At 40.9% G+C, this 27,616-nt stretch overlaps 1 protein-coding gene across 5 annotated transcripts in view; it reads right to left on the reverse strand.

The window, feature by feature from the left end:
- Positions 1-417: 417 nt before the first annotated feature.
- The window catches only part of dlg5a (discs, large homolog 5a (Drosophila)), a 44,848-nt gene continuing 17,649 nt past the window's right edge, over positions 418-27,616 (reverse strand). For 2 of the 5 annotated variants that reach the window (XM_081616126.1, XM_081616125.1), the window contains 29 exons: positions 26,791-27,050; positions 26,362-26,674; positions 23,438-23,668; positions 22,594-22,778; positions 22,290-22,415; positions 20,065-20,197; positions 19,847-19,974; positions 19,593-19,768; positions 19,187-19,290; positions 17,959-18,051; positions 16,741-17,772; positions 13,938-14,055; positions 13,691-13,835; positions 12,676-12,809; positions 12,468-12,557; positions 12,004-12,172; positions 11,528-11,605; positions 9,330-9,492; positions 8,692-8,825; positions 7,637-7,804; positions 7,328-7,511; positions 6,542-6,690; positions 5,239-5,409; positions 4,277-4,467; positions 4,047-4,190; positions 3,772-3,899; positions 3,487-3,596; positions 2,559-2,668; positions 418-2,436 (listed from right to left, as the gene is read on the reverse strand). In XM_081616126.1, coding sequence (XP_081472252.1) covers positions 2,333-2,436; positions 2,559-2,668; positions 3,487-3,596; positions 3,772-3,899; positions 4,047-4,190; positions 4,277-4,467; positions 5,239-5,409; positions 6,542-6,690; positions 7,328-7,511; positions 7,637-7,804; positions 8,692-8,825; positions 9,330-9,492; positions 11,528-11,605; positions 12,004-12,172; positions 12,468-12,557; positions 12,676-12,809; positions 13,691-13,835; positions 13,938-14,055; positions 16,741-17,772; positions 17,959-18,051; positions 19,187-19,290; positions 19,593-19,768; positions 19,847-19,974; positions 20,065-20,197; positions 22,290-22,415; positions 22,594-22,778; positions 23,438-23,668; positions 26,362-26,674; positions 26,791-27,050 — 5,271 coding nt within the window. In that variant the 3' untranslated portion in view covers positions 418-2,332. The remainder of the gene's footprint in view (positions 2,437-2,558; positions 2,669-3,486; positions 3,597-3,771; positions 3,900-4,046; positions 4,191-4,276; positions 4,468-5,238; positions 5,410-6,541; positions 6,691-7,327; positions 7,512-7,636; positions 7,805-8,691; positions 8,826-9,329; positions 9,493-11,527; positions 11,606-12,003; positions 12,173-12,467; positions 12,558-12,675; positions 12,810-13,690; positions 13,836-13,937; positions 14,056-16,740; positions 17,773-17,958; positions 18,052-19,186; positions 19,291-19,592; positions 19,769-19,846; positions 19,975-20,064; positions 20,198-22,289; positions 22,416-22,593; positions 22,779-23,437; positions 23,669-26,361; positions 26,675-26,790; positions 27,051-27,616) is intronic. The other 3 variants (XM_081616128.1, XM_081616127.1, XM_008429472.3) reach the window with 2 other exon arrangements.

The following is a 27,616-nucleotide window of genomic DNA, read 5'->3' on the forward strand; positions in this document are numbered from 1 at the left end:
ATTAGTATTATTTTTTGCTTAGAGCTTAAAAGATTTTAAGTGGGAGGAGATTTAAAAAAAAATGGCAGCAATTCCTGGGGGACAGAACCAGTGTGTCCTCTGCCGTCTACCCCCCGCTCCTCCATTTTCTCTTTCAGAAAAGGTCACATTTAGCTCTCCAAGATCCACAGAGATTATGTCACACCTTCCTTATCTAATCTTTGCCACTGATAGCATTTTATCAGCACCTTTTTCTATTGACATGGACTGGGCTTTTTGTCCTTTAGCAATTCAGAGGACTCAAACATTTTCTCTTCATCCCGATCCAACCCGCGTTTTATATTAGTTGACACAACAGCTTGTTGAAAATACGGGACATTTTACACAACCTTTTTCAGTAGAATAGAAGACAAGACTGAGATACAGACTGAGCCTGTGTTGTGATACAGAAAATGAGTTTATTCTCATGTTAATGCTTCAACATACAAATGACATTCTTTTAATGAAAGAGTTCAATCAGTACCTGGCATCTAAACACTTTTTTTTTCTAGACAGGCATCTTATGTTGCATCTCACTCTAAAGTTGGTTTACCCTAACTACTCAGAAAAATAGCAACATTACAATTTGCTTCTTTTTCCTTTAGCCCAATAGTCACACTCAAGGACAAATTTGCATTAAAAATGTGCAAGGACAAATCCCTTTTTAATAACTCAAATAAGAAGTGATCCTTTTTTTTTTTTTTTTTAAATCAAGAAATAAAAACAAAGGCCAACAATGAAATGTAAGGAACTGATGTGAAACATAAAAACATGAATTAGTTACAGTAGAAATTATAGTACCTATTTGTAGTATGCTGGAAACACAAGAACAGTAACATGTTTAGGGTTCACAGATAAACATGTGCAAAAAGGAAATATAGGTTATTATATGAGGATAAAGGTGTTTCAGTGGATTTTGGCACAATAAAATATAGAATATAGCTTTAATAAGGGTCATTTTTTGGGGTTTATTTTTTGCATCCTGAATAATAGAGGGGGAAAAAAAAGAACAAATAACAGTTAAAAGTCACTAACATTTAAAGAGGTTTGAGGAAAATCCCTAAAGGTGCTTTGTAGCGTGTCTTTAAATTGTGTGGTGAGAAGTGACTGACAACCAACCACAAGGGAAAACCCCCATCCCAAAAAAACATAAAACATGTTCTTAACCTGTTGAGGTGTGACATGACTGCTAAACGCTTGTAGGAGTATTACCAAGTGACAATACATGGAATATATAGTTATATACGTTTTCTTCCCAGATTTAGCTGCATACTACATATATGTGGCATACTCTATATTGTTAAATAAGTGTTAAAGCAACAGAATGAGTTACACAGTGGTTAGTCTGAACCTGGAGTGCATTCTGAGGAGTTAACCTTTTGGCCGCCGTGTCGGCCTAACTTCAAAGTCTCACCATTGCTGTTTGCTTAAAACTGTGCTGGTCTCTGATCAGCCCCTTCATCATTTGTCAACAGGTTACGGTGAACTTTTGAAAGGAATCTAAAACGGGTCTTAATTAGTGTTAAATGACCCACGGTTGGTTTCAGATTAATATTCTAGTGTAAAGGCACTTCTGAAAGGCCTACTGTCTGTCCACACACCCGGCTGCTATGGGAACTATGCATAGAGTGAAACATGAGATTGTTGGCAAGCGGCTTCGTTGAACCCACTGCTACATTTGTTAAAAGGGTGAAATGCATTGATTTGCATTGTTGAAGAAATGTCATGACTGATCTTGACGCTGGTATTCCACTTCCATATCACTGCTACAAACCACAATTCACCTCTGCAGAAAGTTGCGGTTTCATCGTAAAGCTGCGTTCTCGCTTCTCAAAACCACCATGTGCACGATAAAGAAATAAAATGAAAATAAATTATAATTAGTTGTCAGTCATCGTCAAATGGGTGCATATTTGTAGGGAAACCACAAATGTCAGGAGCGGCAGAACTTCATTAGTGTTGAGGTTTATGGTCAAGGGACACTCGCATCAAATATCGAACACCAATATTCAGGACTTATCTCAGAACTGTAAACAGACAATGCAGCATAACGAACACACCGACAGAATCCTCAGGGAAGACTGATTAAACCTTAACGTTAATATGCAATGCTACCAACCTGCTTCAGAGTACGTCAGAGATAAAGGAGACCGATTATAAAACATAACAAAGACGAAATAAAAAATATATATATCAATAATTTACACAACTAGCTCATGGTAGTGTACCTATTGGTAAAGTGTGAAAGAGTTAATTAGTGTTTTGGGGAATGAAAAGCAGAGCCACGGCTCGCTGTAGTGGCGGCCAGGCTCCTCTAGGGGGAGCCAAGTGGAGTCCACAGGACTTTACTTTGTTCTTGATCAACTATAGTGGTGATCTGAGTGCAAATGTACGGGAGGTTGCCGCCTTGGACAATACCTGAAAAGAATAAAAGGAACTGTTTAAAGCTGACGGATCATTGATCACATCACACAAACATGAAGATATTTGAGTTCCGTCTTATTTTTAAGTTTGTTTTTGTTTACCGACTGCATACACACCTGTGAAAAATTTGCTGTATTCTTGTTCTATTTTCTGCGCGCTTTCAAATTGCTCCTTGGAATGTTTTTGAGATACTTTGTCCCGCAGAAAAATTGGATCCTTCTGTTCCCTGTGAGGAAAAAACAATATAAACAGACGATGGTCAAAATTGGGTGTCAATTTACAACAAAATGTTATTTTAAATTAAGAATCTAAACACTTAAAACATTTCAATACAGAAGTTAAAATTAGTGTTTTGATATGAGGTAAAGTGCATTGTTACTTAAACTCCCTGACCTTCAGAGTTCTCCATTAAAAAAAAAAAAAAAAAAAAAAAAAACCTCAGCAAAGTTAATAATGTGAAATTTTGTCTAACATGTCAGGGATAAGTAAAAAAAATGGTGGTATTATTTTTGTTGCTTGATTACTCCAATTTGTTTTCAGAACCGCCAAAAATAGTTATTTTCCATATAAACACATGTTGGGGAGCCGTTTTAAAACAAGCCTTGGTTGTGGCAAGGATAAAGCAGATGATTGATTTATATTCATTAATTTTGTGTAGCAGCAGATTTAAAATGAACCGTCTTCTGAAGTCATCCGTGTAAAAAGTTCCAGTGACTCCAATTAAAACAAGCATTTACAAACTCACAGCTATTACACAATATATAGTCCACAATTAAAATTACTGACTGATGAATGAATAGATTTTTCAAAATACTTTTGAAAATGATGCATTATTTTCCATCCACTACTTAAAAAGCAAATGAAATACAGCAGTTTGGGAGACAAACATTTTGGCAATATGCTCACTGTATTAAAAAAAAAATGTAATGAACGATTTTTAATCAAATAGAACAAGCGAATGTTTATTCTGCTCTATTATATTAACCACACAGAGCAGACAGGGGCGTCGCCACCATCTGTGTCATGAAGCGGGTTGAAACTTACTTAATCTGCTTGGCGTTTTTGTAGCGGATGAAGACAACAATAGGATAGATGTGAACACTGTGGAGCCTCTCAATGGCGTGCGGGGCGATGTCAAGCAAACAGTGACAGCCCTGTAATTTTACAATAAACAAAAAAAAACTGTAAAGTTTCTGTCACCACCATAAATATGAATTCAACAGAATCCAAGACTGATGAGCAGTAATCTTGATTTATGAGCAAAAGCAGAGATTAAGTGCAGATAAAAGCCGCTGGACTCCTGATAGACAAGAAAGGAAAAGGTGTTACCTTATCTGTTATTTCCTTTATAGAAGCAACAGTGGTGACATCAAAGTGTCCACTCCTGCGCTTGTAATCGATAAAGAGGCAATCTTTGACACCGCGTTCGATGGCCTGCTGCGAGGCCTTCATCACCTCTGCAGACGTGACAAAAACGAAAACCATTGATACGATGGAAAATTAAATGTCGGTCCAGTCTCATCCCTCTGGTCAGAAACCTTAAGGGTCATGTATTGTTTTCCCTTCTTATTAAAAAGTGAAACATCTGGATGAGGGCATCTCACCCAGCAGGCATCTGCAGAACTTCCCAGGAGATTCTTTAACCAGCATTTCCTTGACCGGGTCGCTGAGAGGCCCGAGTACCAGTACCGGTCGAGGAGAGGTGCACTCCACCTTCTGGACTCGCTGGTATGCCAGGCTCACACAGTCTGGGGAAAAAAATAAAAAATAAAAAAAGGTTAGATATAAAGCCTCTTTCTATTTCTACCCATAATTCCATCAATTTTCCCCTCACCATCCAGGAAGGGGATGGAATCAGTGCTGATGGTGTCCAGAGCCACCATCTCTTTACTGTCTTTGGAGCTGCTGCGCTTGTGTTTCTGTTTCCTCCTGAAAAACGATCGGCGGGCGGCTGCAGAGAGGGTCTTGCTGGAATCTTCCTTCATTTCTGTCACACTGTGTCTGCGATAAAACTCTTGGTCCATCCTACATCACACACACACACACACACACGCACACACACAAAAAAAACCCCAAAACATTCTCTCTAAAGGTCTCCAAACTAAAAACCTCGTATAGTTCAAGGGCTGCAGCAATATGTGTGTCGTTACTAGAGATGCACTTGAATGGTCAGAGACTAGAAACAGAATCGATTTGCACCACACCATGTGCTTCTGGGTTACACATGCAATAACACTCTTCAGAGTTGAAGTTGTTACTGAGGGAAGAGGCCTCAAAGTTAGCCGTTTTCAGTCTCAATGGAGTGTTTAAAACAAACCATAAGAACAAAAGAAAAAACCTTCAAGGAATCAACAAAGGTGCAAGGAGCTTCTAGAAAAACATCCTACAGAGGCATGTTGGAGCTGAACGTCTTACTTTTGACCATTCAGCTACACCAGATCTCTTTGGTTGGATTTAAACGGACATACGTTTTTCTTCCCAGGTAATCTGCTCTGTTTTACAACAGCCATAAATGTTGCTATGGCTACAGACACAAAGGTTTCAAATGTCAACTCCTTACTCATTTTTGTTTGGAAATGGTGAAATCTTGTTTAAGAATTGTGAAACACCTTATCCAAAAAGTAAATTAAGAAAGTAATTTGTTGATTATGATTAAAATTAAAATAAAATAAAATAAAAACTAAGCAATACAAAATAAGTGTTTAAAAAGAAGTCAAAAACCTCCTGATTGGTGCATCTCCAGTAAGTCGCACTACAGTTTTTTTTTTTTTTGTTTTTGTTTTTTTTTCCACCCACATGTATTTGCTGGGGATCTGTCCTCTCTGGATCTGCTGTGCGTTCTCATCTAGCTGCCAGGCCATCCAGGTCCCAAAGCTGCCCTTTGGTAACGACTCATCCACATAAAGGATGTCATCCTTCTTAAAACTGAGGTCTCCTTCAGCCTCCCCCACCCTGTCGTAAAGTGCTCTGTTGGGAGGCAGAGACAAAGATAGATAGGGAGTTATTAAGAGAAGGGCGGTAGGAGGGCAAGACGAGGAGCGTGAAGCTGATAAAAATGGGAGAGGAGACGAGGTATGAGGAGAACCAGATTAAGGATCTTCAGTGCAGAAGTAGGATGACAAAGGAGGTGCAGAGCAAGTTTATCTAGCGACACCAAAGGCCTTTTCTTTGTCTTGCTCGAGGCTCGTAAGTTATTCCCAAGCAGCCTATCTGTGTCAGCCAGGCAAGCTGAGTGTATTTACTGCAGATGACATCACAAACCTGCCTGTCTATTTGACGAGTGACTGTGGCAGCTGTGGAAACAAACCGAGAATAAAGGCGAACCGATTCAAAGTTGCAGTCTACTTTTGAATTTAGTGCGACGCTTTTCGTCAACGAGGACGAAAAGGATTAGACGACCTTAAGCGGTGGCAAGTTGAGAGTCGCTGCGGTAACACAACGGATCTGGGACATAATTGGCTCGGTGAGAATGGGACAAACTGTCCGAAGAGCTCTGGAGGCTATGTATAGCATAACAGAGAGCAATAAAGCTGCTGCTGCTGCTTGGTTGAGGTCCATTCCTGTGCGGTATTAAAGAAAGCCCAAACAACAACGTAAAATGTAAAATAAATACAAATAAATGTAAAATAGATTAAATGCAGAGTGATGCATTTCAAGGATTTATTTCTGATAAATCTGATAATTACAGTTAAATAATTAACTGTAATCTCTGTAATCTAATTTCTCATATAATTAGAATATTATTTAAGACCCATAAACATAGTCCACAGTTGTACATGACACCACAGTGGAGTACTTATTTTTCCTTTCACTTTTTTTTCCTTCCACCCACCTTCACTAACTTTTGCCGCCAATAACCGTCTGCTGAACAGAGGTCAAGTGTAGCATCCTCTCCATGATTTTATATGCATTAATATTACATTTCAAACTACTGAGGTAGCTTACAATAGCTTTAAATAAAAGAATAAAAGAAAATGCATCACTCTGTGTAACGCATATACGTGCTATATAGATTTTTGAAATGAACTACTGGAAAACTATGACTTTTCAAAGATAGTCAACTATATTGAGACGCTCCGTTGTTCGTGTAAATACGCACCGAATATAAAAGCCGTCTCCGGGTGCGTCTTTGACCGTGCTGAAATCGTCAGGCCGATGTTGCACCTTTAACGTCACCGTCTCTGCGGGTTTCAGCATCTCAACGTACACCTCTTCAGCCGTCTTATTCTTCATGTTCACCAAGTTGTACTGAGAGAGAGGAAATCACAAAGCGAAACAAAGTTGCAACGAAAACGCAGACCAGGGAGAGCGTTGCGTCACAAAAATATAAAACTCAGAAAACTGATGACTGCAAAAAAACAATTTCCTCCCGACTGTGAAGGCTCCGCTAGTAAATAGCCACATTTCCTCCAAGCTTTCAGCGCCATTAAAGTGTCGCAGTATTGATTTGTGCCACGCATGAGGGAGGAAAACAAACAAGGAGATTGAAGGACGGTGTGAAGCTGTGCGGTCTGATGACAGAGCTGCATTGCAATTTCCACAGCAGACTCTCTGTGGTTGAGAGCTTAAGTAGGAGCATGCCAGGAAACGTCTAGCAAGAATTTGTGGTGTTCTAGAAAGATTACCAATGTGGAATGAGACTGAGCAGATCAATGAGATACAATGACATGATGGAAAGCAGCAGCGGAGGAAACACAAAGCTTATTAGGGCTGAAGGGACTGAAAAGCTGCAGCTTCTGCAGCAGGTATGGAGCAAGATCTGCATACTGCTGAAGAAAAAAAAAAAACAGATCAAAATCCCCAATTCTCACCTGAAAACACCCAGTGTTTCCAAAACAGAAAGTCTTTGACAGCAGCATAAAATACTGCGAATACATGTTAGTACCTCTAGGATGAGATCCCCGGGATTAAGCCCCTCTGGACCTCTTGCAGGGCTGTCCTCATCCAGACTCTCTATGTAGACGCCCCGCAGGTTCCCTCCGCAGAGAGTAACGCCCACCTCCACCCCAGGCCTGTGGACCGTCACAAGTCGGGGCTCACCGACCTTCTTGTTGCTCTCAGGCGGCACTCTGGAGGAGGACAGGAGACGCTTTCAGGTTCTAGTAAGGTTTGTTTCATCACATTTTTCTTCAGGCAGAGAATATTTTAGCTCAGCTTTTTTTTTTTTTTTTCTTTTTTTTTTTTACATGTTTACCTGACAAAACTGTTGGGGCTGGTAGTAGGAGTGGTCTGCTTGGAGGATGGGGTGAGCGTGCCCTCGTCCTGCTCGCTGAGCGTATCAATAGCAGGGTGACTGTCTGGAGTTGCAGTCCCGCTCCCCTGTGGGGTTGACTGAGCGCTGACTGAGGGCTCGAGACGGGAACTGCAGGGAAAGAAAAAGAGATTTCAGCTGAATAGAATAGAATAGCTAAGCTCTTAATTTGCCCTCAAGTTGGGACAAATGGCACTTTAGTATGAAGTGGATCACAAATAGCAATAAATAAAACACTACAAATATATACATTTGGCAATAAACCAAAAATGAATGAAAAGCATAAATACTGCAACAAACTTGTTTTGCAACCCTTAAGGTGTGTATTGCAATAATACAAACTTATCTACTGGTAATGAGGGCCAGAAATTCCTAATGTAGACTTTCAGTAAGAAACACAAGAGCTCATCAGCTGCCTGGTTTAACTCATATTTAATCATTTATGGCTTTGCGCCTCGGTGATTGCTTTTGCAATGTGGGGCAGTTTCTCAAATATTTGAATTTGCAGAAAAGATGAAGAATTGAATTTGAGTTAATAGTTTGAAAATCAAGCAAATAAAAGGGAGCGCTGTGGCAAAATCCATCTGGATCCCTTTCTGCGCCAACAAATTCCCCGAAGGCTTCAACTAGGCCAGCCATTCAAGCTGTATTATTGGCGGGAGAAGAGGAGGTGGGGGTGGGGGGTTCGGACAGGACTGCAGTTCAAAGGGAAGAGCTTCAGGTCTGATTGACTGTAAAAAGACTCAGACTGTCTCCAAAGCTTAAATGTGTCTTAATGAAATCAAGCATCTAAGAAAAAAAGATCTCAGCTAAATTTTGTGAATCTTACCAAGCTTTACATCTCTAAAACACTGCTCTACAAAACATATTTAAATATTATTTCACCTTTTATTTATGAAGGAAAGTATAGCACATGGATTTCTGGAAAAAGTCTCAAAAGACATATTTAAAGCAAAAAAAAAAAAAAAAGAATAAAAAACAACAGAGAACAATTTTACCTGGAGCGAGAGTGGTTGCCTAGCTGGTACATATGTGGGTTGTACTGGGCCATGATGGTGATGGTGTCGCACTGCTGTCCAATGATGAGACGAGCTTGCTGTTCTGTAGCATTCCGCAAGTTGATACCATTGAACTGATAAAGAGGAAAAGGTATAATAATAGAGAAAACGATGAGGCCAAAGGCTGCGAGACTGAAGCAGAGTGTGTGCCTATAAATGATTAGAGCTGCTTTGGGGGAGAAGAAGTTTGTGATAACTGTCAGGGGTTTGGATCATGCAAAAAAAAATTCCTGCTCTACAAATTTATGGTCATGTCAAAAGTTACTCATGAATATTCAGCATTTTTCTTTTTTAATACACATGAGGCACAAATTATTAGAATCATCAAAAAGGAGTTTTTGTTCATTAGTGTGTGGAGTAGATTTATGGAATGGATTGAACGAGGAGTTCAAAAGAAAAAAAAAGTACAAATATAAACCAGCTTAAAAAATTAATGCAATTAATGCAGGTTGGTTCCTAGAAAACCAAATAAATAATCACATAAAAACTATAAGTTTGCTTTCTATCATGTATCTGAAAAAAAACTTATTTTTACAGCCTGGAGATACAACCTGTGGCATTCGGCAAGATGTTCTTACCTCCAGTAATTGGTCTCCGTACTCCAACCCTGCCTGGTGGGCGATGCTCCCTCCAGTAACTTTTGAAACAAAGATTCCTCCGTTCTCCCCGCTCACAATAGAGATGCCCAGAGGCTCGGCACCTTTGTGAACAATGACGTTGCGCGGTTCCTCCAAGTACGGCCTGGCGTGAGAGAGGGACCGAAATTAGAAGAGAGCATCGCAGAAGCACCACTCGATGACTCAACACAAAAGATGACGGTGCACTGTCAAGTCACTTTACAGGGTCTGGTGCTAAAATTTTGCAAATCAGAGAATATCAACAGAAAGCTTGTGTTGAGATTTAAAAATGCTTGAGCCAGAGATGAACTAAAAGCCCCTTAAATCTGTGCATTGATTTTCAATCCTGATCCTCAGGACCCAGTGTCCTGCATGAATTATCTGTATAGACTCAAATGTTTTTTTTTCTTTGATAATAAAACACAATGTTCTGAAAAGGTCTGCTTTGTCTTTTTGTTGTTAAATTACTGCTTTAGTTGAAGCTGATTAAGGCATTCAAGTGTAAAAAAAAGCAAAGTAAATCTTGTGGCTGCAAAAAATAAAAAATAATCAGAACACTGCCATGTACACCATGTCTGACAACTGGAATAAAATCTTTCAGCAGTTTAATTATAAAACATGTGGACAAATCTATGTAGAAATAATTCACTGGACACCAAATTAACTCTCTTACAAGGCCACCTCAGTTCACAGATGTAAATCCTACAAAAGAACTTGAGGAATTGGCTAAACTTGAGGAAGAAAGTGGCGAGGACCAAACACTAGAACCTAGAAAGATTCCCAGAGCGTCAAAGATCTTCCCTGTTGAGGCTTCAAACTTGTGATATATTCAGTTGCATATTCCTTAGATCAGAGTAAATCATTCTAACGTGTTCTTACGCGATAATCTCATCATTAATTTTTTTATATTTTATAAATACTTTATCTTTGTGTGAACCTACATGCCTGGACACAACAGTCACATCTGAATGTCCCCACTTTGGGATAATAAAGGATATTTCTATTCGATTCTATAAATTCTAGGAGCAGCGGTGGTGCTGCCCCGTACATTTAGTTCAATTTATTTGCATTTTAAATTTTTTTTTCAGTAAAAGATTAGGCTACTGTAAAAAAGAAACTCATGTACAGGATTTTTTATTTACTTGTCAACAGATCTACCAAGCACTGTGATTTTAGACATGTAGGCATTTGCAATTGTACATGTAGGTGTAGTACTACTACCACCTTTTTTTTTGCTAATACAAAGGAGAAAAGGGGATGACTAGGCCTATTTGTGAAATTTTGTATGAAACATTCTTTACTAAAAAAACAAAACAAAACATCTAAAGCAAAACAGTAAAAATCAGGACGATGCAGGGCAGTGGGTCTTGTGGAACGCTACTGAAAAACACAGTTCTGGAGCTACTTTATACCGAGCTTACAGAGGAGAGCGGAAGGGTTTAGATCACACCACATAAACGCAAAGTTGAGCAGTAGAAACACAAGGAAAACGCCCTCATTTGGAGGAGACTTGTATGAACTCTGTCTTCATAACAAGGTTGGGCTTGTAACATGCCTTCCAAATTCATAAGCACATAGGAGAAGATGGATCGCAGCCAGAGACTGGGGTAAACAAGAGTGCTGGTGTACGGACGGAGATATGACCCAGAAGCTGGATGTTGAATAATACATTGCATAACATACATACTGCAGACTGGAGGGTGATCTGGCCTAAGGCAAAGATGCACACATGCATACAGCATTATTGAGACATGCACTGAGATCCAAGTGGGTCTTTGGACATGAACGGGGCAATGTGCAGGCACAAAAATAACACTGAACCTTTGAAGTTCACCAAGTGTAGCTAATCTGAGCTTGTGTGTTTTCCTAAGGCACAAATCATACTGCTGCATGCAAAGAAACAGAAATCTCCAAATTAAACCGTTCTCCCAGGAGGGGTGGGGGGTTGGCTGGGTGAAAAACATCACAAAACCTCTTTTTGCATTCCACAAAGTGCACGTAAACTGCAAAAGAGTGTTCTGCTCCTTCGGGATATTCACTTTCCATCCAGCATCTTATCTGCTCTAGAACATGTGAAACACTGTAGAGGCTTGCGGGGCAGGGAAGGGTAAGAGTGGTGGCATTCCTCTGCTTTGCAGCGTGGGTGATCGAGGACAAACCTGAGGCTCCTGAGAGAGGAGAACCTCGGCCTTGCAGCCAGAGGAATCCTTAGAAAAGAGCGATTACGATAAAGAGATCTGGAGGGAGAGGGTTGCAAAGATAAAGAGGAGAACGGGGGAGAGACAGGTATCACAGAGAGACAGACACAGTGTCAACGCCACAGACGTGCCGCAGCTCCTGTGAAGTTAGTCAACAGATCACATGGTGGGTTATGGTAGCACTGTAGCCAGGCAACGCTGTCATACTACACCCGAGAGCTGACGCATCACAGTTCAGATATTAGAACTAAAATCTTCAAATATTTAGAGTTTGGATTTCGACTTTTTTTTCTGCATCTTCTCCCTTTTTCAAGAGGCGACTCGGATACGCTTGTCAAACGCTTCCGACGTTTAAAGAACGTAAATATGAAGCGAATAAACAACACAGACATGTCGTCCACCTTAAAGCAGGCCGTTGAATCTTCTAAAATAGATACCTGTCTTTTCGGCGCTCCCCTATTGGCACAGGACTGATTGAGATACGTGGCAACGTGGAAATGGAGCCTTGTGATTGGCTGCTGGCAAACGAGGAAGTCTCCAGGTTGAGTGGCGACTGCGGAGGGGTGATGAGGCTGGGACTGCTGCACTCGGAGTGCGACAGAGAGCCTGGATTCAAGAAAAGAGCAGCAGAAAGGGAGACAATGAATGTCTACAATTATAATTAATTTGGAGGTTTATAAAAAAAAAATTAATGACTTAATTGTAAGATAAAAATGATTGCGCTTTATTCCACTCGAGCAACCTTTAATTTGTGGCGAGGATCTTCATTTTAGTGATTATTTATACACATTGAAAGTACTAATTCCAGTTCATTGATCTTATAATAACCTTATTTTCATTTTAATCACAATCTGGAAAAATGCAGTGAGGATTGTGCCGTTTGCATCTGAAAGTAGCTCACCTCTGTCTGAGCCCAGCATGGAGCGGGGGTAACGGGGAGTCGAGGGGATTTTGATCCTCTCCGTGCGGTACTGGACGTTACTGGAAGAACCTGGAGACAATAACACGAACAACTGAAAACCTCTGTCACAACATCCAGAAGGACAAAGGGGAAAGGAGGTAGAAACCCTTCGTATGCGTTTGTGTGCATGCGTGGGTGTCAGACTGACCGAGCCGTGCGCTGGAGGGCAGTGAGTTTGTACCGTGTGACGCTCTGCTGCTGCGCGACGAGGACGTTTCAGAGTAATCGCTTGTGCGCTTCTGCTGGCTCAGGTCCAGGCTGAGGCGACCCTGGTGCTGGGGGCTGCACGGACACACAAAGTTACAGTTGTGCAAGAAATATGGCTGCTAAAAAAACAAGTGTGTGCTTTTTTGTTTTTTAGATTAATTGGATCAATCGGCTGAGCTACACACTCACAAAAAAAAAAACATTAAGACAGGGAAGAAATTTTAATTAGCCAGTTTAGCCACTGGGAACAGAATAATTGGGATCAGTAATTCTACTGGTGTAGAGTTACTGGTTGTAACTCTACACCAGTAGAATTACAACCTACTTATGTTATCTAAGGGTCCATAAGGAGCAGAACACTAAAAGGCGTGTAAGAAGACCGCAATGAAAATTTCAAACGGTCTCACAAAAGATGACAGCAATTACTGAAGGCATCCTAACTATTGACCGTTATGATTCTGCCCTCAACTAGTTGACTAATCTAAGGAGGAAACATAAAAAAGAAACCGGATGGTCAGACTAGCATTTGCCTTGTGGATAATTAATAAAGTTACTCTGTATTAAAATGTATTTAAAAAGCACACACGTCTGCAAAATGCAAAACTATTGAACACTTATTGAATAAGCTGACATAAATGTTTTTATTTTTTCTATACGAATAGCTGAAGATTTCCAACAAAAACACAACAGTAATCACGGTTTTAGTCTTTGAATTAAAATTGCTCAGGTCACCTTTGCAGTGGCAGTAGCATAAATAATATTCATAAAAATTAAGTGATATCAGTTACCACATGAAATGTAGGGGACTTATCATATAAATGTGAAAGAGCGGTGGGCCTCAAGTTTGAACCTTCTGGGACACCGGTGAGGTTTTATTTCTGCCTACTGATGTATAATAACGCTTAAAAGTCTAGATTTGACTAAGAAATTAAAGATGGTGGTAAATTGAAGCTGACCTGGTGTGGGTGTGCTGGTGACATATCTGAGATGCTACAGATGGACAGTTGCTAGTATGAACGCGGTGACTGCGCACGGTATATACAGGATTCCTCATCACGGCCGTCACAGCAGGGCAAGGAGACAGTCCACGATGGGCTGAATCTGGTGAGAGACACACACACACACACACACACACACACGGCAGGATGTTAAAGAAAATGTCATCAAACATTCTGGCAACAACAAAGCATGCAAACAGCTCACTAGGAGGTAGGGAGCCGTTGTAAACAGCAGGAATCAAGCCGACACTGTGGCGATTGGAGGGGCCAGGGGAGTGCAGTACGTCCCTGGACTCTGGTGAATGCTCGTCGTTGGAGTAGCCCTGCAGAGAATCAGAGACAAACGTGTCTAGGAAAGCATGTCTGATCCCTTTATTGGAAGCGTCCAATAAGGAAAAATGACAGCAAGAGCATCCTACAAAATAAAATGAATGTGTTGTGTTCAGGGGGCCTGGAGACGTAACGGAGGAGGTTTGCTTAAAATCCAAGTTCTGACTCAGCTCCTCGGCTGTGACAGGTGATGATACGTTACATCACAAAATTAAATTGAGCGTTTCACTACAAATGTGTTTACATTACATTTAGGAATATTCAAATTTAAGGGAATCCGAACCAAGCACACGGGACAACGTTTCAGAGTAAAATTCAACATTTATACAGAAACTTGCACATGTATAAATACACCTTGAGCTTTTCTATGTGTCCGAATCTTTGGTGATTCTGCGCAAAAGATGATTGGTGCATCAATGTGAAATTGAAAGTAAAAGTATTTAGCTGGCTTTTATCCTCTGCAGAACACAGTTTGCCTCAATTACCACTGAAAGTCTCTTGGAATATTTCCCACCACATTTACACATCCAGACTGAAATCTTGGCAAAAACTGGCCGACAATTACTTTCAAGTTTTGCCACAGATTATCAGTTAAATTTAAGCATGTACTTTGACTGAGCCGTTCCAAATCGTCATTTTGCTTTGATCTAAACCAGTGTTTCTCAACCTTTTTCAGGCCAGCGCCCCCTAGCCTTTATCCAGGTCCCTCACCGCCCCCCAACAAAGAATTTGTAGGCTACTTTGCAAGTGACTATTATTTTATTATTAATATTACTATCACTATTGTAGATGTTTTGATTTTTATGCTCATTTCTGTATTTATCATCAAAAATAGTTTCCCAGAGAACAAAAAAGCCATGGGAATAGAAATTATTTTCACAGGCGTCTATGAAAAATGCAATGAACATTCAAGTTAAAATTGGTAGGCCTAACAGCAGCCAATCAGAGTGGAAAAAATGTTCTTGTTGCCATTTTCTAGTTGTTAAATATTCCACAAAATGAGGAGATAAGAGATGTACAACATGCCAGTTTAAACTTTGATCTATTTGCAAAACGACTGAGCTCTGCAACATTAAAACATGGATAGAACTGTAACTACATTAATCATAACTCTTCTTCTCTTCAGTGTTTCTGTGAGTTTCTGGTGGTGCAGCTCTGTGCTGCCTTCAGGAGAATGGGACATCAGAGCATCATCCACAAAATTTCACCCACATGGCATTTATTGTGCAAACCAGAGCTCGTCTTGCCATACCAGTTTATTCCTCTGTATTTACTTTAGTTTCTTAGTTTATTCTTGCATTTTGTTCGTCATTCATTTCCATTTAGTTTCCTTTGATTAGTATTATCCTCTCTTGGTTTATTGCCATGTCCACTTTAGTTTCTTTCCTGTGTTAGATTTACGTCATCATTTATTGATGCTCACCACCAGTGATCTTCACTCATCACCTGCTGCGCCTCCTAATTGTCATGCGTTTCACATCATGTGTTGATTTTTTACTGTTCAGCGTCGGATTCTCTGTTTTTATGCCATAATTCGCATCTAGTTCGTCGCTCCGTTTTATGTCCCGCTTCTCCTGGTGCAGAGTTTTGCGCAATGTGTGTTTTCTTTTTTAACCCCCTATGGTGCACAGCGTTCGGGAAACGTCTCAATGGGGAAAAGGCAGACTGACATAAACCTTTTAGAACAACGGAAACAATTTCGGTATTCTGATTATTGAAATTTAAAAGTGCTGTGTTGTTCTATCACCCCAGTTTCATACCGGATCACTTACAGCTCCGGTGTTAACGCTATAAAATGAATGCTCTCTATCGTGGTATCATCCATGGAGGGATTTCTTTATTTAAATGGGTTCAGTTTTCAGAGGGATACAAAGTGAGGGAATCGTGATTTTAGTAATTACATGTTTATAAGAGTGATTTTCTGTTGCCCTTCCATGGAAGCGGGCAGCTTTCAAACGGAAATAAAACACTTTTTAATATAAGTTGCTGCTTTACATGATCACAGAACTGCCAAAACATATGTACAAAAATACCAGACAAAGTGAATCACAGCAACGTCATCAGCCGGTGTAACGCTGAACTGACGCGGTGAAGCTACTAGTAGCAGGAGCAGAGCTGCGCCAAGAAGCTACAAGCACTGAATAGAAGAAGAGCTGCCATTGATACAGTTGCAGCCAAGCATGATTTAATGTTACACAATACAGTTTTAGGAAGTTTCTCAAAGTCTAAACTGGTATTGTTGTGCATTTAAGGTGTAAAGTTTACCTTTGACCAAACGCCCCCCAGAGGAATCTTAGCGCCCCCCTTTTGTAAAAAAATTCCGCCAGCGCCCCCTGCCGTCCTCTGAACGCCCCTCGGGGGGCGGTACCGCCCACGTTGAGAACCGCTAATCTAAACCAATCCCCAGTAGTTTAGATTGTTTGTTGGGGTTTCTTGTCCTGCTAGAAGGTCAACCTCCATGACTAACTTAAGTGTTTTGAACCTCTAACAGTTTTTATTCCAGTATTTTTCCACATTGAGCTCCAGCCATCATCCAATCACCTATGACCAACTTCCCTGTTCCTTCTGAACACAATAAATTATAATAAAATGCACTGAAGTTTGTGGCTGAAATGTAAAAAAGCTTAAAGGGGTATTGACACTTTTATGGACTCCATACTCAGGTGTAATCTACTTACCTGGAAGGGGGGATGACTGATCTTTGGGGTCCGACGTCGAAGTGCAGGGGCAGATTTAGGACGAGGCCTCTTTACCTCTGGCTCCTCGCCTCTGGTGCGGCCAATGTCCTCATCGCATGACTTTCTTGAAGTCAGGACCTTTCCTTCCAGGAAGTAGTGGTTTCCATTCCTGTCTCTTTCTCGCTCACTCCTTTCTCTGCTCTCTCCTGCTGCCATGGAGATGGAAGCCTCCCCTTTGCCGTCGGAGGTGATCGTACAGTCTGAGGCGGAGCTGCTTTGATGTTTGTGTTTGAATTTAAAAGAGTCGCTGCGGGTGGGAGGGGTAGGAGGAGTTGGAGTAGGGGTAGAAGAGGATGAGAGAGAATCCGTCTTTGAAGACTGTGGGGAGTGTGAAGCTACGGCCGCAATCTGATTGGCTGCCAAGTACTCCAGCTTGGAGGAGGGAGTCTCGGGGCGCTTGAAAGTGTCTGGGTCAAAGATGGACTTCCTCTGCTTGGGTGATTTATAGATGGAGAGTTGGGTGGCTGCTGAGATCGGACTGGCGTTGTCTGGAACGACCGACATACCTCCGACCATCATCTTTGGCCACGTGCCACCGCTGTGCTTCTTCTCCAAGGCAGTGTCCATGCTGATGCATTCGGAGTGGGAAATGGGCTCAAACGGCAAGGAGGAAGGCGCCTTCGTATACGAGCAGCACTCCTGAAACGCGCTGGGACCGTAGCGACCGGTTCCCAGGTCGGCCAGAGGTCGCAGGCTGGTGGCGTGGAGGGAAACGCTGGAGAACGGTTTGCTCACATCGCCATAAATCTCATCAGACTCCCCTCTGACCTTCCTCCTCTCCCCAGAGATACTGCCAGAGCTGGCGCTTCCACCGTCAGGGCAGAAGATGTCAGTCTGCGTCGAGCTGTTGTGTTTCAGGTTGCGGCCATTTCTAGAGTGGAGCTCGGACAGCAGAATGCGTCCGTTGGACTTCTCGGATGAATCGCGCAGGCTCTCGAAGATGTTCTGGCCTGACGTGCTGTGAGGGAAAAACTATGGGAAAACAAAGGGATGAAGCAAAAAATAGATTTATCAAAAAATAGATTTATAAAAGACAAAAAAAAAACGATAGATTTATAAACAAACAACAAAATATATACCTTCTGTTACTAAAGTGTCTCAACTATTTAGGGCACACAGAGCTGGAGAGCTCAGGAAGAGATATTAGAACTAGCTCACCTTCATAAGGGAGAGGCTCAGCGAGTCCCTGCAGCTCCGCAACAGAGCCTCGCACTCCGTCACAGATTTGTTATCAAGAGCAATTCCATTAATCTGCACAGAGACGCAGTGAAAATAAGGACAGGTCACATAGCACTAAAAAGCCATGAAAGTGACTCTTCTAAAATCCCAAAGGTGTTTACGAGTGCGTCTTTGGTATCAATATTCTTAAAAGAGGTGCAAAACTACAACACATTCAGGAGAGAGGATCGGCAGCTTGAAATTGCGTCTTGCACCGTTACACTGGGAAAACTACAAGGAATCTAGGTCAGCACATTTTAGTTTGCAGTAAATTCAAACTGATTTCCACCATAAAAGATTGAACTTGAGCGCTATCTCATGAAACTGAGAAAGTCTGACATGTATATGCACATAATGATAGACCCTGCTGGTGAAAGGAATTACTTTTTTTTCACTTCATCATTTTTAAGCGTTTTGAACACAATTATCCAGATTAATGCCGTCTGGAGCTAATGCAGCCAATAATATATTATTCAAAAGCACTAATGGGGAAAAAAAATGGACATGAATATGCTGTGCAGCATGTTTTGTCCTAACTTTATGCATGTCATTTACATTACTTTAAGGGTTTATGATGCCACCTGTATAATTGTGTTCAAAACACTGAAGAATGCTGAACTGAAACAAAAATATGTAATCATTTCCACTAGCAGGGTCTACTACATGAATATAAACTTGGGGTGCACCAAGATATCAGCTAGCCAATAAATCAGCCCCCCGATTTCCTTAGCTGGAGAAAAGTCAGGAGAGTCCAGCATGTTCTCTGGAATCTCATTAAAAATGACTTTAAATTGGAGGAGCGGTACGACTTTTAACCTCAACAAAAAGGTTGGTCAAGTATGGACAGTAAAGCTCAAATGTTTATGCTTAATGAACAGAGAAACTAAATCTTCTCTTTCTGACAGATAAACATTACAGACGCCCTGACAACTCATTGCAAATCTGTTCAGTGGGAGTTCACTCTTTCACTCAATCCCTCCTTCCAATGATTTAAAAGGAGGAAAGAAACTTCTGGATACAACTAAATCCCACCTAGCATGTCAAATCTGGATTGGATTGAGGTTTGGATTACCGAGTTAATGGAATCCGCGCATACTGCTGAGAAAAAATTGGCTAAAATAATAAAAACAAAAAACAAGTGATTTCAAGGTGTCTAAAAATTACTCACAGCAATAAGTCTGTCACCAACGGTGAGCGAGCCCTCTCTGGCTGCGGGACTTCCCTGGGCAATGGCGGTGACAAACACCCCGCTTTCCAAACTAATACCACTGTCTGAAACACAGAGGAGAAAATCAAATGGTTACAGGGGGGAAATAAAATCCACAACAACGCCTATACAGACAAAATAGCCGATTTAATTTTTTTTTTTTAATTCTGAACTTTCACCGGGTCCTGTAGTAGAATAATGGCACATAAATGATTCAGACACAACATGAACCTGAAGAGATAAAAGAAAGGATCCCAGGACTAGACGAGCTTTACAGTGAAACATCCCTCTCGCTCTGTCTGTTTCAGCCCTGTAAGAAGACAACGTCTCCTATCGTTTCTGTGTGTGTAATTAAAGTGGAATGTACCTTTATGCCCCATCAGGTTGATGTGAACAGGGGTGACCAGCCTTCCTCCCAGAGACTTCCGTCTTCGGACCACCATGTTGATCAATCCTCCTCCGTTGACCACAGCCTTCACCACCTGTTTTCTGTCCTTATTGGTCAAGTCGATGTCATTAATCTTCAACAACCAATCGTTCACTCTGGAGTCCAAAGAGGAGAAACGACGATGAGTTTAACGGACGTCCATCAACAATAATGTTTACTAAGTAGGTTCATACCTCAGCCTTCCATCAGCAACACTTCCTTTATCCACCCTCGTAACGAATATTCCACAGTCTCCAGGTAGATAGGGATCGTTTACCCCCTCGGCAATGTCAAATCCGAGAGCCTTCAAGTCCATGTCCTCCTATTAGGGCAATGATATGCAGCCCAGTCAACTTATTTCTCATTACATTCGATTTGCTGTTCCCGATTTCAACCTGAGGCTCGGTCTTACCCTGTCTTTCTCAAACTCCACCACCTCCGTCTCCCATTCCAGGGAGTCCGTGTCAATGGCGGAGTCGTGAGAGCTGTGTGCCATTAGCTGACAGAACCGGGCCTCCTTTTCCAGCTGGCTCTCCATCTTTTCCCTTAACACAGAGCAGCAGGGTCAAAAGGTCAGCCACCAACACATATTCAATCTGACTGAAGCACATTTTTAAATAGATACTTTTTTTCCTTTATCTGCCTTTGCAATTCTACACATTCCGTCAAGGTCAAATCACAAATTTCAATGTAATGCTATTGGCACTTTATATGGTTTGCAGGTTTTTGAATATATTTGTTTTTAATCGGTCCATTCTAACAGTCAGTGGACTAGTAGAATGTCCATTTGCCTTGGAATAGTTTATACCAAGGCAAATGACTTTGCATAAGTCAGCAAATTACTTTTACCAAGTCATTTGCCTTGGTATAAACTAGTCCTCTGTAATTTTTGGTTTCATGATTACGGTTGCTATATTTTGCCTCATGCATTTAATCAACATTGGCATCTTTATTGCCACTCTGCCATAAAAGCATTATTTGTAGAGTGGAGGAAATGTCTTTGCCCTGTGGACAGATTCTCCTCCCTGCTCCTCCAGAGTCTCAGCTGGTCCTCTGATTAATGCTCTCCTAGTCTGAGCAGTCAGTTTTGATGTATACTGAACAGAAGCTTTGGATATTGCTTTATAATGTAACCTTGTTTCAAACGTTTCCACAACATTCTCCCTGAACTGTCTCCTGTGTTCATTGGCCTTTGTGATGCTGTTTAGTCAATCAATCGATCACATTTATTTGCATTGCACATTTCAGCAACAAGGCAGATCAAAGTGCTTCACACAAAAATAAAAAGTCAACAACATACTGTCAACAGCTGACAAACCAGTGACAAACATTACATTTTGACGAGTGCCATCATCAAAATCCTCAATACCAATTGGTCAATGTTCCATTTCTTATGGTTCAAAAGCAACTCTAAGCAAGCGGGGTTTTAGCCTTTATTTAGAGAAACTCAGTGTTTCAGCTGTTTTACAGTTTTCTGGAAGTTTGTTCCAGATTTGTGGTGCATAGAAGCTGAATGCTGCTTCTCCGTGTTCGGTTCTGGGGGATTCATTTCTCACAAACTCGGAAGCCTTCGCAGAACAGCCACAGTGAGACGAAATAACAGAGCTGAACGCCGTTTACGAAAGAAGAAACATCTTAGGGCAGCTAGATTTCATTTAGCACCTAGTTTACATACTTTAGATCAACATTAGATTATTTTTCTTCTTTTGCCCTTTCCTTTTGTTATTTTGTTTGCATTTCCTTTTAATCCATGTAAAGCCCTTATAATTGCCTTGATACAATTTTATTTAAGTAGCTGAAATGTGCTATATAAATAAAATGGCTTTTTAATTGAAAGATACAAATACCTATGAGGTACCAGAGTAAATATCATCACAAATAGAAAGTACACAATTCAAAGTTCTTAAAATAGAGCTCAGAGTTTATTTTAAGACATTGAATGTCTTTATAAAAACTTTATTGCTCTGTGGATTGGGGAATATAAACTATATTTAAAGCAGAAACAAAACTAAAAGCAGACTGGACTTGTCAGCAAGATGTATGAGGTCCTATTGAGGCCTGCCTACAAGGTAGCAATGACATTCAAAGCCCAGAGGTACATGTCCTTTAAGGAGGATAAAGCGGGAATGTTTTTACCAAGTTACTGCCTGACCTGAAAATACAGGAGAAGCAAGTGATGTTGAGGCGTAAAAGGAAAAGCAGGGTACATAGGATCCTGATGAAACCCAAATTATAGTCAGGTAGCAGATTCAACATTATGCAAAATTTAAATTCAAGCCTTAAAAGTCAACATCTCTTCATTCAAAGCTTGGACTTAGAAATGCCTGTCATGTCCACTTTCGCCAGCAGATGGAGCCTTTGCATGCAGCACAGAATCACGCAAACAGAATTAGACCATGTGAGCTAAAATGTTTACATGTGCTTAAAACACTAATGCTTCCTGGGATAAAATTTTAATCTGTGTAAATGGAAATGAGGCCAAAAAAATAAAAAAAATCACCACCAAGCTCCACATTGGTTCAGTATAAGATGCAGAGGAGAGAGGCAATGCAGATAAGGAGTGTAAATGTGCACCATTACTCTGATCAATAAAAAAGAATAAAAACAAATATATACAAAATTTGAGAGGGAACTCACTTTAATTCTTTGAGTTCTCGCAGCGCATCGTTCTTCTGTTTCCTCATATCGTCCAAATTACGCAAGGCGTCGGCCAGGTCGCTGACGGCCCGGTCCCTTTCTCGCCGCAAGTTATCACACAGAGTTCTGAGGAAAGAGAGAGAGCAGATGGTGGCAGGATGTAAAGGAATATGTGAAAATAAGTATAATGTGACGAGCATGAAAGCCCCACTGATAGTGTTTAAAATTAAATAAATAAAAAAACGTTTGAAAGTACACACACAGACACACACACACACACACACACACACACACACACCCTGACCTTATGCTCTCCCTCTCTGCCACTATTTTGTCCCTCTCTTGGAAGGCCCAGTCCCTTCGACATTTGGCCACCTCTGCTTCCTGTGTGGCCTCCTTCAGTTCCTGGGACATGGCTTCATACTGCTTCCTGAGCATCTCTATCTCCTTATTGGCTCGTTCCATGTCCAGGGTAGCGGAGTCTTGTTTCTGAGAACATTGATTAAAACAAAATAATAATAATAAAAAAAAAACGATTTCGATAATGTCACAGTTTGTATGCATATCAAATACTTAATCTAAATGTGTAGTGAAAAATTATTAGCCAAAAACAAGAGAGGCAGAGTTTTAAGTCAAGAAGACACGTTGGCGAGTCTTACTGAATATAAACCTTGAATTTTCTTCTTTATTTTTTTTAATTATACAACAAATAACTAAATAAAAACTGGCCAATGGCCACGTTTAAATTATCCTGGGTTTCATGTTAATGATTTGAGGAATTGCTACTTAATTCCTAGAAATTGTCAAACATGTTAACATACGTGGACGCCACACACATGAAGTTTTACAATCATTTCCAGGACCGACTGCAATTGTAAACTTGTCTGTACAGAAAAACGAAAGTGGTTTAAGCTGTCAAACTCTTCCTATAAAAATTCCAGTTAAAGGCTTAGTTCAGGACTTTATAAGTGAGGCTCAGTTAAAAGGTTATAAGTGGTGTGAAGAGCAAATATAAAAATACTATGTTACGCTATAACGCTTTACATGTTCCTATTTTATTGGTGGTGCGTCGCCTCCTACGTGCAAAAAAACAGATGATCAAACAGATGCCTTCGAGAGACGCTAAGAGCAGCAGAATGAGCGATTACTTGTCTGGCCTGGTAGTATTCTCGCAGCAGCTGATCTCGTTGAATGATGGCCTCGGTCCTCTCCTTGCGAGCCACGTCCCTCTCCTCCCGGACCATCTCGATGTCCTTGCAGGCCTGGCTCAGCTCCTTCTGGGCTTCGGCTTTGTCCTTCATTTCGTCGCAGTACTTCTCCAGCAGCTCGTTCCGCTCGCAGATGGCCCTGTCCCGGTCCACCAGTGAAGAGTTCAGCTCCTTTATCAAAACAATGGTGGTCGAAATTACTTGCACTGAAACTGCAGCAAGCACAAACCAAACGCAACTAGCAGAAGACACTTTACACCATGCCGCCTTATGTTTATTTTATTTTTTTTAATGTTTTGTTAATGATTACGTTAACCACACGAGTAGAAAAAAATTACACTGAAACTACATTTACAATCTAATGTAGGTGTTGAATGTTGTTGACTGATAATATTCAATGTCAACACGTTTGACTGTTCTTCAATAAACCAACACCGATAAATTGCATTTGGACTATAATCTTAAACAAATATTGGTTTAGTTCATAAAATAATTAACAGACTGCTATATTTCAGAATTGATCTTTTCTACTTGCAGGATTCTCTGCAGAGAGAATGTGACAAACAATGGTTAGAAACTTGATCTGTCGTCAAGCTCCTCAATAAAAATATTACACACTGTGCACCATCAAAATGATTAATTAAATCCAAGAGTGCCATCATTTTGTCAGGCTGAAAATTGTAGATTTCATAAAGATTAAAATATTGTGGCAGCAGAAGTGACGACGCAGCAAACAGCCCTATATATGTTCACATCCACACAGCCGGAAGCAGAGGGAATCACAACCGCTGTGAGAATACGCAGTCCTTTTGAGCCTGATTAACGTCCAGGTTTGCTCATTTTGCTTCGTAGTGCAACTCATCCATTTGTTTTTATGTATGGGTTCCATCCCATTGTGTCTCCAACGGCAATATCAGAATTATACAGATCAGCATCTCATTTTCTGTGGCTTTCTTGTGAAGCCTGTAATGCAAGAACTTCACAGTACGTGGTAATCTAAATTTAGCACACTGTTTTCCTTGTAGATTTTTTGCTTTGATGACAATTAAACCCCACCACAGCTAAAATGTCTCATTATCAAAGCCCTGTTTAATTTTGATTGGAGATGCAGCAAACGGGCTTTTACTGGTCAACACATATGTAGTGCTCTCAAGCATCTGATTGTCAGATTGAGATTTTGATTACTATCAGAATTATTACACCAATTTTTTATTTATTTATTGTTTTAATCTAACAATTAGATGCCGTTGACCATAAAAAAAATTAATGAGTTTGAATCCAACAGCAAATGAGGGGATTGCAAGATTATCCCCGAGCGCCCAACCTTTATCCGATTTCTACTCTGCTCAAAAAAAGTCGCAACATAGTACATAATATTGGTGATGCATTTATAGATCAAAAAAAGTGGAAGCTTCAATCCTTTAAATCTGACCTGCCGCACCCAATCAAAACGATTTTGTCCAGTGCCTGACTGACGCATCCCTTACATGTACTAATAATGTGATGCTAATCTGCTTCTCATCAGACATGCAGACTAAAAACGGTGCTCACTCAGCCAGTGAGAGGGTAGAAAGCAGCGAGGGCTGCGTTTACATAACAGCATTTTACCACTACAGTGAAAGTTGTGAGTAAAAGGAACGAAAATAACAAAGTGTAGACTGGGTCTGGGTGATGAATGTCTGTCAGATGCACAAAAACACAGCACTTCATGTCTGACGTAGCATCTGCACTCCAGATACAACCCCACCAAACAAGGAGATATTTAACGCTCCTTTTCAATCACAACCCCTTTTTGCTAAGTAATATATATATACTTAAAGATACAGTAGCTGAACTTTATATGTAACATTTTTATATGTCAAATAAGTAGTTTTTATGTATAGAGTACTGCAACTATTTTTATACATTTTGAACTTTTGCATGATTTTCTTTCATGTTGCAGTGCGCAACATTTAATGTGTTTTAACTGGATACACCAAGACAAACTGGCACAAGACTGTAATAAGGAAGGAAAAGAGTACATGATGTATATATATATTTTTTTACGAATAATCTGAAAAACGTGCTCTGCGTGTGTACTCGGCAAACAAATCTACCAAATTACAGCTCGAAGTCCTTTGGGGTTCGTCTCAAACAGCTTTGCACATCTAGAGGTCAAATTGTCGGCCCGTCCTTCTTTGCGAAATAGCTCAAGTTTTTAAATTGGATTTGGGTCTAGACTTTGACTAGGTCCTTCTAGGAGAAGGATTATGCTTTGAACTAAAATATTTCATAGTTTGTTTTTTGGTGATTGTTCTGCAATGTTTATCGTTAGTATCCCATCACAGTGTGGATTAAAAAGTTCAATCTGACCACTTTCACATATTTCCTGTGTTCCCTGCATGGCTTTCTGCTGGCCACTTTTCAAAAAAAAGAAGAAAAAAAAGTCCGATTTGTGCACTGCAACACTGACGCATGTCCTGTTCATAGGTTTTTGTCACCTGAACTTTGGATTTCTGCCCCTCATCTGGATCATTATCATGTGTATCAGAGTAAAAGGGGCTATAAATGCTAAATGTCGTTTTCCTTCTACTTTGCAGGTTCTTACTACTTTGAGATGGTCCATGTGGTAAAATGCTGTTAAATTTTGATATTATCTCTTTATGTTATAAAGACATAGCATAAAAAAATTGTAAAAATCAAGGTATGTGAATATTTTTGCAAGCCACTGTATGCAATACTAATATGGAAAAGTATGATTTTAATCGCAGTCTTGTGTTGGATATTGTCCAAAATACTCAATCCGTACTTTTAACTACAGCATCTTTCATGGAAAAACTATTTATTAGGCAAAACTGCTTATGCAAAATAAATGAATCTCCCACCTGTCTGAGTGCTTCCAACTCCTCACTAGCCACTACTCGCTCTGAAGAAGTGTTCTTCAGCCGCGCTTCAGCCGCCTCCAGTTCGGTCTGCAGCTTATCCAGCTCTTTGATCACCTGGTCCCTCTCGCTCATGATGAGGCGGTACTCATTGAAGACGGAATCCCTCTCCTCCTTGTACTTCTCGCAGTCCTTGGACGCCTTCAGCTGCAGGTTTTTGTAGCGCGTCACCTCCGACTGCAGCCGCTCCATCTCCCTCTGCAGCTCCTTGTTCTGAGCCGACGACTTGTTCAGCTCCTGCTGCACCGAATCAAACCTGCGGACCAAAGGATCGCGGCAAGAATCAGCTCAGAGTTTCACCGCCAACTCCTCAGACTTTTTGATCAAATGGTGGTTTGGATTTCAACTTTCGCCCTCGGCTTGTGCTTTCACCTCCTCATCGACGTGGAGAACTGCTGCTGGTAGTGCATGGCCGAGTCTTGCTGTTTCAGCAAAGCGTTCATCTGCTTCTGCAGCCGGCGGTTCTCCTCCTCCGCCTGCTCCAGACGATTCAGGTCAGTGTTGTGGTTGGCCACCTTCTCGCCGTAGCGCTTGCTGAGGGCGTCGTAGTCCTTCTTCACGCCCTCCAGTTTGTCCATCGCAGTGTCGTACAACTGATTCAACACCTCCGACGAGCCTTTCTCCCTCATCACCTGGACAGGATAGCACGCGTACAACGGTGAACTATTGTCTTGCTATTGCTGTGCACCATGTCAGCAGGAGATGGCATCGGATGTGCAGAGAGGTTTCTATTTACGATCAAATAAAAATACAATTGACAAAAAAAATAAGCAGACTCATTGACCTGAATTTGAGTTCTTGACTAAAACGTAACGACTTAAACCGATTATGTACAGCATTTGTCCTTCAGACTGGAGTCATTCTCAGTAAGACTCTCTCTCTCTTTCTCCTGACAGTCTTGCTGATCCAGTCTTCCCGATTCCTGAGAGATCTGCCGTCACCCTAGGGCTGGATTGACCTCGGCTATGCAACACATATTGGCTATACTGTGAAGCTGTAGCTACACGGTTTAGATCAGAATGCCCTTCGCCGAGGCCAAGCCCTTTTCTTCTGCGTTTGCCCTTTTCAGAAATGCTCTGCATGCATCTCCCTCCTCTTTCCTGCCCTGTTTAGAACTACAGCAGCGTACCCATGGGTGCTGTGTAAGAGAAATTTACAGTAATACAATAAGGGTCACAATTCCCTTGGAACAAATTGT

The sequence above is a fragment of the Poecilia reticulata genome, chromosome 15, assembly GCF_904066995.2.
Source record: "Poecilia reticulata chromosome 15, P_reticulata-male-v2, whole genome shotgun sequence".
NCBI classification, from domain to species: domain Eukaryota; kingdom Metazoa; phylum Chordata; class Actinopteri; order Cyprinodontiformes; family Poeciliidae; genus Poecilia; species Poecilia reticulata.